Below are 13,403 nucleotides of genomic sequence, written 5' to 3' on the forward strand. Positions count from 1 at the left end.
TGATGTCGCCCACAACACTGTAGGAGAAAATGTCGGCGCCTACAACACTGCTTGGGTTATGTCATGCTAGGGAGGTCGTAGGGTACTATCCTGTAGGTGTACAGGGTACGGTCCTTGGTATTGCGGTTGAATTGAGTGCCCTGCCTTACTTTCTTCGTTTGTTTCCTGGTCCTTACCGAGCGGGTGTCTCCGGTCGGTTGGTCCCGGTCGGCCCTGATTTCGCTAGTTGGAGAAGAGTTGTGAGCAGGGGTTCGGCGCATCCCCGGTCAAAGACATAGGTCAGAGTCAGAAGTGGTGTCTAGCTAGGCCTTTCGGTCGAAGAGGCCGTCCGGAGGCGGGCCGGAGTTGGAAGCGAGGCCTTTCGGTTGGAGAGGCGGGCTAGAGTCGGAAGCGAGTGCCGTTCCTTCTCGGCCAGGCCTTCCCGTCGGAGACTTAGATCGCCCTTCCGGTCTATTTTTAGGTATTTTGGGCTGGCCCAGGAGTTGCGTGTCGTTCGCAATGTCGCCTGTTGGGCCGAGCCTTTGTTGGAAAGCCGGTCCATGAGGGACCCCGGGTTTATGAACCCAACAGGAGCCCCCAAGCGCTCGGGCAATTCAGGTAGATTTGTCTAGGGGATTTTTGTCTTGACGACAGGTGCGCGCGAGCGCACCCATGGGTGTTGCCCCCGAGCCCCCGGGCGATTCAGGTAGAATAGTTTGGGTGTTTTTCGTGTTGCTAGCGGGGCAAGTTTTGTTTTATCGGCGGGTGCGCATGAGCGCACCCACGGGTGTAGCCCCCAAGGCCCTGGGTGGTTCGGGTAGGATCACCAAGGGGTTTTTTGTCAGTGGGCGTGTGTGCGTGCGTTTTAGTCAAGACAGAGTCATCAACCAAGGTGTCATGCGCAGCCGAGGTAGTTTTTTAGGGATCGGGCGAGACGGAGCTCGTGGATCCTAGCGTCAGGCGCAGCCGAGGGATCGGTTGAGGTAGACTCACAGACCCATCGTGCGCGGCTGAGGCAGTTGTTTAGGGATCAGGCAAGATAGAACTCATGGATCCTGGCGTCGGACGCGGCCGAGGTAGTTTAGGTGTCTTGAGCCCCTGAGCCCTGATGGGCTTGATAGGGGTCGGTTGAGTTTTGTGCGTTACCCCATCCATGGTTTTTCGCAACTAGAGGGGCTGAGCTAATGTCGCTTGCCTCGATGGCTCGGGCTTGAGTGACGCGCTTGGTGAGCTCGCTAACGGGTATGATCGAGTGGAGGGGCTGAGCTAACGTAGTTCATGACAGGGTCGATGTAGCCCTCATGTGACATTCCACTACTCCTTAACCTGCAACCTAGTAGATGCCTGGGTCATTCTGAAGACTGACCCGAGTGGCCCGCTGGCCTCTCCTCGATGGAGATTCTGTGGGTTTGGTAGAGGTTTAGGATCAAACGAGAAGGTTGAGATGACCCTGTCTACTTTAGGGTAGACTAGGCGAGGGCCGCTTGGGGCTCATCTGTGTTTTCTTCCCTGGCTCTATTTGATGTGAGGCGGCCTCGAGCCCTTCGTGGGCTGGCCTTCGAACCCCGGTCAGTCGTTGCTCATGTTGAATGAGGCAACTGCCGCTTTGTGACGCAACACGGAGCGTTGTGATGCATTTAACCGCATATGTGATGCCTTAACCCTTGAGCCCCTAGGCGATTCAGGTAGAATCGTCTAGGGGGCGTGGGTGTATGGAATGGATGCATGTATGGATGTATGAATGATTATATAAAGAAATAGTGGGGGTTGGTAATGTTACCTTGATGACTCGAGTGACGGGGTTTGAAGAGCTCCAATCAGAAATGTTCGACCAGGATCCATGCTCGTCGTTCATGACAGAGTCGGCATGGCCCACATGGGGCATCCGTTTGCTCCTTACCTGTCTCTCAGCATTTTTCTAAGCCGTTCGATTGACTTTGGAAGCCCGATGGTCTCTCTTGAGCAGAGATCTCATAGTTGGGCCTTTCCAAGTCTGCCTGGGAAGGCGGAGGGCCACCTGCACGTGGTGGCACTTTGTTTCTTATGCCTGGTCATGCGGTAGTGGTGGGCCATACCTAGGCCACATCCCATCTGACCAGGCGCTGTTCCATCGGGTAGGGTGTGTCCCATCGGTCAGGGCGCGTCCGTCATTTCCCATCCACATTAAATGGGGGAAGGGAGAGGGTTTTTTGCCCCAATCTTTTCACCTTTCCTCAACTGCTCTGCCTCTTCTTTAAATAGGGGAAGGGAGAAGGAAAGGAGAACTCATAGACCTGTTCATGATTCCGGAGCATGATGTCGAGTTGGAGGTCCCCCAATGAAGATGAGATGGTGCTCGCCGCCTTCGCCGAGAAGGGGCTGGTTCCGTCAAAGGAGGTGGTGCACTAGAGGGTGTCGTACGTCGCTGGCTTTGTCACCGTCTATGAGGCTTTCATCAGGATAGAGCCACATGTGGACTCCTTCTGATGAGTCTTCTCCGGGCGAGCCTTGTCAGAGAGGAAGACGCTCAGGACTACGTCGGTTGGAGGTTTCGCCCTTGCAGCTGCTCAAGTTGGCTAGTTCATAAATTTGATGAGATATCTTCTAGCTATGGCGGCCATACCTTGATGGGCAACATCCTTGCCTAGGAGCTGCATCGACTGCATTAGAAGGTTAGGAGCTAAATGCTCCTCTACTGAGCATCTATGGGTGTGACGCCCTTGAGGTACCCGTTGCGCTCACCGAAGTTGAGGGAGTGGAACCGGGCAGGGCCTTTGTGGTGGTTGGTTATGTCCAGTGGCATGTGCCATGGCCTCTCCTTTGGCATTAGCTGATGCCATCGAGTGGCCATAGTAGTATTTGGAGTAGGAGTAGTCAACAAATGTAATCATTAAGTTTTGTGGGGGAGCCCCTATGTGAACAGTTTTTGTATAAATGAATACGTCAGTTCTGTTTTGTGATAGAATCACTATCCGTTCCTTGTTTTTTATCCTAGCATAGCTTCGTTTTTATCCTTTCATTTTTGCACCTGCCCGTTTGTTCCGTAGGCTACAACTTTTAAGAACCTAGGCATGGCTCGTGAGGCTTGGCTGCTTGTAACCGTAGGTCATGGCGGGGTGCGCTCGGTTGGGAATAAAAAACAAAGTCATGTAGGGTAATCAAAGGAATGGAAAGCGCTTTCGTTCAGGCAAAAAGTTTTTACCATGTGATAGTAAAAGAGAGGTAGTATTTAGTATTGTACCCTCATGGAGCCCCCGAGCGACCTGGGCTAAAAGTGTTCAGGCTAGGGTGCTTTATAGGAGCAAGTGTTGAATAAAAGTGGTAAGATTGAATTTAGGGGGAAACGACATAGCTGTTCAATGTTTCAAGTGTTGGTGAGAACATTGCCATTGTTGTCCTTTAGTCGGTAGGTGCCTAGTCAAATCACCTCGGTCACCATATAGGGTCCTTCCCATGGTGGAGAGAGTTTGTGTTTCTCCTTTGTTGATTGGGTCATCTAGAGTATGAGATCACCGACTTCGAAGATCCTCCCCCTGATCTTCCTTTTGTGGTACCTGCGGAGAGTTTGCTGGTAGCGAGCGAAGCGGATGACGATCATCTCATGGGCCTTCTCGAGCAGGTCAACTGTGTCTTGCAGAGCCTCCGTGGCTCGATCGCAGTTGAAAGCCTTCACTCTTGGGGCGCTGTGGTCGAGGTCGGAGGGCCGCACTGCTTTAGCTCCATAGGCCAGGAAGAAGGGTGTGAACCCTGTGGATCGGTTCTAGGTCATTCTTAGGCTCTAGAGGATCGCTGGGACCTCTATGACCCATCGCTCGATGTACTTGTTGAGTCAGTCAAAGATGCATGGCTTAAGTCCTTGGAGGACATGCCATTGGCATGCTCGACCTAACCGTTAGAACATGGATGTCCAACCAAGGCCCAGTTGATTCTGATGCTATATCTATCACTAAAGTCCAGGAACTTCTTCCCGGTGAAGTTAGTCCCATGGTCAGTGATGATGCAGTTATGAACACCGAACCAATAGATGATGTCGAGAAAGAATTTGACCGCCTCTTCCAAGCGGATGTTGGTGATGGGCTTGGCCTCTATCCACTTGGTGAACTTGTCGACCACTATGAGTAGGTGAGTGAAGCCGCCTAGGCCCTTTTTGAGGGGTTCTACCATGTCGAGGCCACAGACTAAGAATGGCTAGGTGATGGGGATGGTTTGAAGCTCCGGTGCTAGCAAATGAGTTTGTTGAGCGTAGAATTGGCATCCCTCGCACCTGCAGACGACCTCCTTTGCATCCCATAGTATAGTGGGCCAGTAAAAACCTTGGTGAAAGAGGCTTTTCTGACCAGCGACCTCAGGGCCATGTGATGTCTGTAGATCCTGGCATGGACCTCAAGGAGAAGCTGCTTCCCCTAGTTGGTAGGGATGCACTTCATGAGCACCCTCGATGGACTCCGTTTGTAGAGTTCAACATCAAGCGTGATGAAGGTCTTGGTGCATCGAGCGATCCATCGGGCTTCAGTCCTTTTAGGTGGGAGAACCTCCTCAAGGAGGTAGGCGAGTAGCGGCGCTCGCCAGTCGGTTTGATCAAGTGCCAACACGGCGATGTCAGTGAGTGACGTCGTCATAGAGGCGCTAGGGTTGGAACCCCTGAGCATTGGCTTGGGGTTGGGGTTGGAGCCCCTAGGTGCCAGCTTGATGTCGGGGTGTGTCTGGATCGGACCTTCTAGGACACGGGTGAATGGCTCATGGAGATCATTGATGAAGATCCCGCTCAGAGCCAGATCCCGCCTAACGGCCAATTTTGTGAGAAAATCAGCAGCATCATTATCCTTTTGGGGGACGTGATGCAGCTCAATCCCCTAGAATTTGTCCTCGAACTTGTGCACCTCCTAGTAGTATGCTACCATGAGGGGGCTTTTGTAGGAGGACTCCTTCATGACTTGGTCAATGACCAACTCTGAGTCACCGCGGACATAGAGTCACATAGCGCCGAGTTCGATTATGATGCATAGCCCATTGATGAGGGTCTCATATTCTGTGGTATTATTTGAGGCCAAGAAATGGAGGCGAATGGCGTAGCGGAGCCTACTCCCATCTAGGGAGATCAGAACCACTCTAGCCCCTGAGCCAGGCGCCATTATGGACCCATTGAAGTACATGGTCCAGTACTCGTGGGTGACGTCCGGGGTCGATAGCTGCACCTCCGCCCAATCAGCGACAAAATCTGTGAGAGCCTGAGATTTAATAGCGGTATGGGGGATATACCTGATGTCGTGGCCCATGAGTTCTAGTGCCGACTTGGAGATCCATCCCGCGGCATTGCGGTTGCGGATGATGTCCCCGAGCATGTATGAAGTGATGACCGCGACTTCGTGGTCAGTGAAGTAGTGCAGGAGCTTCTGGGTCACCATCAGCATGGCGTATAGGAGTTTTTACACCTACGGGTACCAGACCTTGGGGTCGATGAGTACCTCCCTGACAAAGTATATGGGCCGCTGGACCTTAAGGTGGTGTCCCGGCTCCTCCCTTTTGATGACCAGGGTAGCGCTCACCACATGGTTGTGTGCCGCGACATAGAGGAGGAGGGGTATCCCTGTTTGGGAGTGATGAGGATTGGGGCTAACGCCAGGGATGCTTTGAGGCTCTCTAAAGCCTACTGAGCTTCCTTAGTCTAGACGAAGGCGTTTGTCTTTTTAAGGAGCTTGCAGAGTGGCATCCCCCATTCACCGAGCCAAGAGATGAATCGGCTCAGGGCAGCCAGATAGCCGGTGAGCCTTTGCACACCCTTGACATTGCGTATAGGGCCCATGTTGGAGATGGTTGTGATCTTTTTGGGGTTGGCCTCGATGCTTTGCTCAGACATAATGTATCCTAGTAGCTTCCCCTTTGGAACCCCAAAAACACATTTCTCGGGATTCAACCTGATGTTGAACCTTTAGAGGTTTGCGAATGTTGCGGCCAAGTTTACGATTAGGTCACAAGATTGAGTCATTTTGACCACTTTGTCATCAACATAGATGATGATTATTGGTTTTGGCCACTCGGCTTGATCAGGATGATCGAGCGGGTCGATTTGGTAGGTGAAGCATTGCTACATGCACCTTTGGTAGGTGGCGCCAGCATTCTTTAGGCCGAAAGGCATGATTACGTAACATTACGAACCATACAGGGTGATGAAGGAGGTTGTGAGCTGATCGGACTCTTTCATCGTGATATGGTGATAGCCTAAGTAGGCATCCAGAAAGGAGAGGATCTCGTAACCCGAGGTAGAGTCGACTATCTGGTCTATGCGTGGTAAAGGAAAGTGATTCTTTGGACATGCTTTGTTGATGCCAGTATAATTAATGCACATTCTCCATTTCTTGGTCTTCTTTTTAATAAGAATGGGATTGGCAAGCCAGTCGGAGTGGAAAACCTCTCTAATGAATTCGGTAGCTAGGAGATTGGCGATCTCTTTACCTATGGCACTGCGCCTCTCATGGTCGAAGCAGCGTAGGTGTTGCTTAGTGTGCTTCGAGCCCAGAATGAGGCGCAGTGTGTGCTTGGCATCGTCCCTCAGTATGCCTGGCATGTCAGATGGCTTCCATGCAAAGACATCATAATTGGCACATAGGAAGTCGACAAGCTCGCATTCCTATTTAGCCGAGACCTGGGTCCCGATCTGCACCGTCTTGGTTGGGTCAGTGGGGTGGATCCCCACCGCCTTGGTTTCCTCGAGCGGGCGGAACGCCGTCGAGGAGGTTGGTTTGTTGTAGTCTAGGACTACTGTGGTCGATGACTTCTCGCGCTGCGGGAGCTCGGATGAGTTGATGACCGTGGTGGCGAGGTTAAAATGCTCGCGGTCGCACATGAAGGCATGTGAGAAGGCACTCCTCACGGTGATGACGTCGTTCAGTCCTGGTATCTTCAGCTTGAGGTAGGCATAGTTGAGGATTGCCATGAACTTGGCATAGCATGGCCGCCCCAAGATGGTGTGGTACAACCCTGGGAAGTCCACCACTTCGAAGGAGATGACCTCTGAGCAGAAGTTGGCTCGGTTGCCAAACATGACGGGTAGGTCGATCTGCCCGAGCGGGTATGCCTGCGCTCCTTGGATCACCCCGTGGAAGGGAGAGCCTACCGGACGGAGTTCTATCCTGGGGATGCACATGGCGTCGAGGGTGTTGACGTAGAGGATGTTGAGGTCGCTGCCTCCATCCATCAGCACCTTGGTGAGGTGCTTCTTGCGGACTATGGGGTCGATGATGAGCGGGTAGCATCCAAATCTCAAGATGAGGGTGGGATAGTGAAAGGATCAAGATGCCCAATTAACCCCTTATGCCTAGAAAGTGTTTCTATTGATCTACCGCACAAAAGTTTAGCAACCTATGTTTCAATCCTACTCTAGCATGTCAATTCTATGAATGTAAATGACAAAAATTAATTTGCTCAAAGTAAATGCTCAAAATAAAGAGAGAAGGAGGAACGCGGCGATATTTTGCCAAGGTATCAGAGAGTCGCCACTCCCCACTAGTCCTCGTTGGAGCACCCGTGTAAGGGTGTAGCTCCCCCTTGATCCGTGCAAGGATCAAGTGCTCTCTATAGGTTGATTCTTTGACACTCCGTCATGGTGAATCACCCACAACCACTCACAATTTGAGTTGGGTCATCCACAAGCTCCGTCGGATGATCACCAAGCTCCCAATCACCACCAAACCATCTAGGTGAAGGCGATCACCAAGAGTAACAAGCACGAACTCTCACTTGACCATAACAAGCCTAATGAGAAGGGTGGATGCACACTTTGCTACTCTTGCTTTCACTAATGAGGGCTCTCTTTGGGATTCTCAAATCTCAATCACCTCACTAGGACCTTGCTCTTCTTGGCACTCTCAAAGGTGTTTCTCAGCTATTGGAATGAGCAAAAGTCCCCCCTCACATGAATGGAGGAAGTATTTATAACCTTGGTTGAAAAACGAACCGTTATGTGCCTCTACGGGGTGATTGGATGCTCCGGTCATATTGACCAGATGCACCGGTCAGTTCTCCCCGAATTCTAGTGTTTAAGTTGTGACCGAACGCTGGATAGCGTTCGGTCAGCACTGACCGAACGTATCTAGTCACAATTTTCCCTCTCTGGAACCTTACTAGAGTCAACCGGATGCTGGGACCCAGTGTCTGGTCACTTCATCTCTCAGCATCCGGTCGTGTCTAGATGATTTCACCTTGATCAAATGAACTGACCGGACTCTGCGCCAGCGTCCGGTCACTCCAAAACCAGCGTCCGGCAGTATTTGACCCTCCATTCACTTTCAACTCTCGATCATACGTGAATGAAGTTTGCTCCAATGGATCTAAGGGCTTTTTAGGAGCTACCTAGTGCTAGATTTAGCAAGTGTGCACCACACCTAACTCACTAGACTCACCTAGGTCAAGCTACCCGTCCATACCCCCCTTAATAGTACGACCAAAGGAAAAACAAAGTCCTAAACTACTCTAAGTGTCTCCTCAACACCAAATGACACTTAGAACTAGTCCATCCTTAACCTTGTTGTCCATCCTTTGAAAACTGAAATGATTTCCATCGTAGGGGCATGACCACCATGATAGCCCAATCGATCTCCGTTACCATGACCTAACTTAATTTGCCTCTACAAAACACATGTTAGTCACAGTAATCTCGTATTATCATTAATCACCGAAACCCAACTAGGGGCCTAGATGCTTTCAATCTTCCCCTTTTTGGTGATTGATGATAATACCACCTCGAGTATGTGAAAGAGATGAGGTTTTTAACATGCTTGGTTCATATAAGCTTTTTTACAATAAGAACAAAAGTGTTAGGCAAGCTTATATGACCTAAGCCAACATGATGTACTCAAACGATATGAAATAAGCAAGAGTATATGTGATAAAGCTCATTTGCATTGGAGTAAAACACGGAAGCACAGCAAATGAGCATAACACAAGTGATATGACATATAAAAGATTCAAAGTAGAGAGCACACATGTCAAATATCACGATCACGTAGAAATCACTATCACATAAATATAGTTTGATGCATAAAAGTAAACACACAAATGCATAATAGTGTATCACACATAAAAACTAGATATAATAGATAAACTAAGCTCCCCCTAAGTTGCTCCCTCTAAGTCAAACATACTCGACCCCTCTCCCCCTTTGGCGTCAAACACCAAAACCTAAGGGTCAGTCGGCGGGGCTACAGTGGACGAGTTGGGCGCTAAGGTGTGAGGAGGGAGCTAGAACAGTGTGTCATCATCATCTGATCCTAAGCTCTATGCAGTCTGACCCTCTGTAGCTAGAAGCGATGCTGAAACGGTCTGGGTCAGATCTATAACTAGCGCTGCCTGCTCTAATGATGCAACTGACAAAGGGAGCGTCTTTGTAGTCCCGGTAATAGGTGCAACTATGGAAGGACCTAGGACATATAGCTCTGGTGGAGTAGGCTACCCTATCAACTCACTGAATGAAGCACCAAGGCTCCTAGAAACTGGGGTGAGCACTGACGAACTCTGAGATAGAGTAAAGCACGTATGAAAAGAAGTGAACTGTGGGGCTGGCACTAGCGAAGCAAACCACTAGGACACCTACTCTGTAGGTGAAGGAAACTATGGCACTAGCGGTCCCTGACTCTGAAGCCCACTGGGCAATAAAATCAGAGTCATAGAAGTGGTGGTAGGCTGACTAAGCTAGGGCGAAGGCTATGGTGGTGGAGCCCAAATAGCTGTTACAACATGCTGCATAAACCCAAGTAACTGCTGGTGCGTGAGAAGCTGCTACTGATGCATGGCCTACTGCTGCTGCTATATAGCCTGCTACTGCTGCTGGATCACCTGCTACTGTCACTAGAACTCATCCTGCCTAGTCTAGAACTATGCGAAAGTAGCAGCGGTCTCCTGAGCCTAGCAAGCCTAATCCTGCCTCATTAGTTCATGTATGGCAAGTAGAGCGAGGTCTATCTATGGTGTAGGTGGAACTAAACTAGAGCTACCGGCCTTATGGTCATGTCATCATAGAGGCATGTGAGGGATATCATGGTAGTCCTCATCTAAGCCGTCACTGGGGTCGCTCTCGACCATCCCCTCCTACTAAGCATCTAACTGCTCCTCCTTAGTAGCTACTATGCCCTTGATGGTCTCATCCTACTAGGCTACAGTCTCTGGCACCTCTGGACGACGGTGCGGCTGGCTAGGAGTCCTCACTGCACTATGGCAAATCATCTGAGTCATGTTGTATGTAGGGAACTCTATAGTAGCACCACTATACTCTGTCAGCATCTCAGGTGGCCTCACAGTAACTGCCTAGAGGATCAATAATGTAATCCAGTGAGCATATGGTAGCTGCCTGTGACCCCTGAACCCCTCTGCAATAGTATTCTCCATCTCTGATAGAAGGAGATCCCAAATGTCAAACATAGTCTGCTGCATCAGAGAGTTCAGTAGCCATAGTTGTATGTGAGTCAAGCCCTCGCGATACCCTATCATCGAAAGCAGTGTCCTCCTCATAATAGCATCAAGCACTCTAGCAGTAGGAGTGAGATCACTGGGAGTCCTGCTCGACCCCTCACCAAAAGGCTCTACGAAGCAATGGCGGACTAGATCTATAGGAGGCAGAAGACTGCTGTGAGGGCATTTGGGAGGCGCTATCTGTCCATAGCAAACCTCATGAAGCTGGATGGGCTACTCCTGAAGCCTGAGTATCTCTCTGACCCTAGAGCTCATCAGCATGTGATCTCTGCCTCTGAAAGCAAAGTAAATGAATCTATGCTACGGGTCAATCCAGAGTGTAGCACAGAACTGGTGGACCCAAGATGGAACATATAAGCATGTCCGTCCAAGTAAATCTGTCAGCCCTAGTAGGTAAGCTAAGTAAGGGTGAATATGCTCTCTAGCTACTGCTACAATGGACTCAATGTTGCACACCCTCTGAGATCTAAATACTGCCCCACTGTTAAGATATGCATTATAAAAATCTTCCTGCAGTAGTGTGTAGAAGCCCTCTAAAGCTCGTTCATCCCTCCTCGGTGGGAACCACTACTCAAAGTCCATAAATCTGAGCTGCTACACCTGCTTGGTTGTGGCAGCCCTCAAATCTAGATGAGGCACTGGAGGCTAACCCTGTGGTCTAGGCGGTGGACGAGAACCCCTTCGCTATGTCTCTGATCTCGGTGTGACTAGAGCACGGGAACGACCAGAGCAGCAAAGCTGTGGCTGAGGTGCCTGCTTTGTCTCCTTGGCCTACTCTCCCTCTTGAGTCTGCTTCGCTAGCTGTGGCTACTACTATGACTCCCCTTGAGGCTGACTCTCATCAATAGCCACACGCCATCCTCTAACCATGACAGTCCTAGCTAGACCACCATGACGGCGCTCAACCTGCTTAAGTGCAGCCCTCGTAGATGGAGAAAGCTGATCTGCAATAACAACACCACTCCGAGTACCTCCTCTCTCTACATGCTCTACGGCCTCTGCAACTATGGCTGCTCTCGCTATATCTGGATCAGGGTACTTGTGCTTCCTCGTTGCTAGCTTCTTCGTTGTCTTGCCTTTTGTATCTGTAGGTTGGCGAGGCGGGGGCCTCGGATCCTCATCACCGGGACCACCTCCGACATTCTTGACACAAGCCATCTGAAGGATCAGAAAAGAATAACTGCCACTGACAAAGATCAACTACCAACTATCACTTCCGAGGCTTGGCCTCGATCCATACTCACGAGCTTGGCCCCGAGTTAACTGACAACTACCAATGGGACCACAATGGCACCGACTCGCTGCACGATAGAATAGATAGGATATACAAATAAATACAATATATCTAGAGATATGAAACCCTAAGAAAGCAAGCAATGGATATGAAATTGGAAACGAGGTCTTGCTACCTGACGAACCGGTGATCCGAAAAGAAGAGGAACATCAATCGGGAAACCACCGAGAGGCAATGCGAGGCTAGGGTTCGGCAAGACAATGTTGCACTAGATTGAGCATGGATCAGCGGCTAGGGTTCCGGTAGGGCTCTGGTTGTGGTGCTGAAATAGGGTAGGGGCTCTGGCGTGGATCAAACGGTGGCACAACATAGAGACGCGGGCATGGTGGAGCAGGAGCGAGGTGCGTGGGGCGAGCGGCAATGTAGGCAGGGCGTGGCAGCGTGGGCAGGGTGTGGCGGTGTGGGGCTATGCAGCACAGCGACACGACGAGTGGCACAGGCAGCGGCGCTAGAGTAGGTGGCGTCGGTGAGATATGTGGCTAGGGCACAGGCTCGGCGATGTCGGCGTAGAGGTTGGGGAATAGGTCACGACGCATACGGTTGTATGGTGGCTCCTAGCGTGACAGAGAAGGAAACAGAGAAGAAGTCCTAAAACCGCACGTTTCCAATTGACCGGATGCTCCGGTGGCAGCGACCGGATGCGTCCGGTGAACACCGACCAGACGCATCCAGAGTCCGGTGTAACCTATCTCCTTCGTCTTCGATCGACCAAATGCAGGAATGTCATTTGATCAAATGCTGAACAGCAGAGTCTGATCACTCCATCACAGCAAGTTCACCTCCTGTGAAATGACCGGACGCTGGACTTTAGAGTCTGGTGCAGCGTCTAGTCACTCTTTTTCCAGCAAATCTTCAAAGTCCTTCGTGCTGTTTGTTCCCAATCAAGTCCTAACATGAATAAGACCCAAATAAACACCAATTGGGACTGATATGAGTGACCTCTCTCAAACCCTCAAATTTTTCAAAAATATTTTGCTTTAGGCTATCATTCTTTTTAGGAAAATAGGCAATAAGAGGGCAATTAAAGATAAACAACAAAGCAACATTCATGCATATGCAATGCAATACTTTAAGGTAAATCTAGTTGCTTGTCAAATTTGATCCAAGGTTAAGCTTCTTCACACGCTTTACGGTGGTTATCTTAACCATGTTAGACAAGCCCTATATGCATTACAAAAAATTAAACATGTTGTATATTACAATGCAATGCAAGGGACAGCACAAGCTCATTTTTAGTGAAGTTACTAAAATCAAGAACATTGAGCTCATTCCGCAATCGACAAAAAGTCGCCTCATCTAGCGGTTTAGTGAAGATATCCGCCAATTGATCCTCGGTCCTTACACCTTCTAAAGAAATATCATTCTTTGCAACATGATCTCTAAGAAAGTGATGGTGGATATCTATGTGCTTGGTGCGAGAGTGTTGAACCAGATTATTTACAAGCTTTACCACACTTTCATTGTCGCACAAAAGAGGTACCTTTTCTAGAACTACACTATAGTCTAGCAAAGTTTATTTTATGTAAAGAATTTGTGCACAACAAGCACCCGCGGCAATGTATTTCGCTTCAGCGGTGGACAAAGCCACACTATTTTGCTTCTTGGAGGACCAAGACACTAGTGATCTACCAAGCAAATGGCACCCTCCGGATGTGTTTTTTCTATCAATTTTACAACTGGCATAATC

General features: G+C 49.8%; 1 protein-coding gene across 1 annotated transcript; it reads right to left on the reverse strand.

Moving 5' to 3' along the window:
* Positions 1-6,586: 6,586 nt before the first annotated feature.
* On the reverse strand, positions 6,587-6,892 carry LOC136544099 (uncharacterized). The gene has a single exon (XM_066536367.1). The coding sequence runs from the start codon at positions 6,890-6,892 to the stop codon at positions 6,587-6,589; it is 306 nt and encodes a 101-aa protein (XP_066392464.1).
* Between the last annotated feature and the right edge of the window lie 6,511 nt (positions 6,893-13,403).

Source organism: Miscanthus floridulus, chromosome 3 (genome assembly GCF_019320115.1).
Source record: "Miscanthus floridulus cultivar M001 chromosome 3, ASM1932011v1, whole genome shotgun sequence".
In the NCBI taxonomy this organism is placed as follows: Eukaryota; Viridiplantae; Streptophyta; class Magnoliopsida; order Poales; family Poaceae; genus Miscanthus; species Miscanthus floridulus.

Bases quoted from the DNA above. Each gene is read 5' to 3' on its own strand.
- LOC136544099 (XM_066536367.1), bottom strand. From the start codon at position 6,892: ATGGCAATCCTCAACTATGCCTACCTCAAGCTGAAGATACCAGGACTG.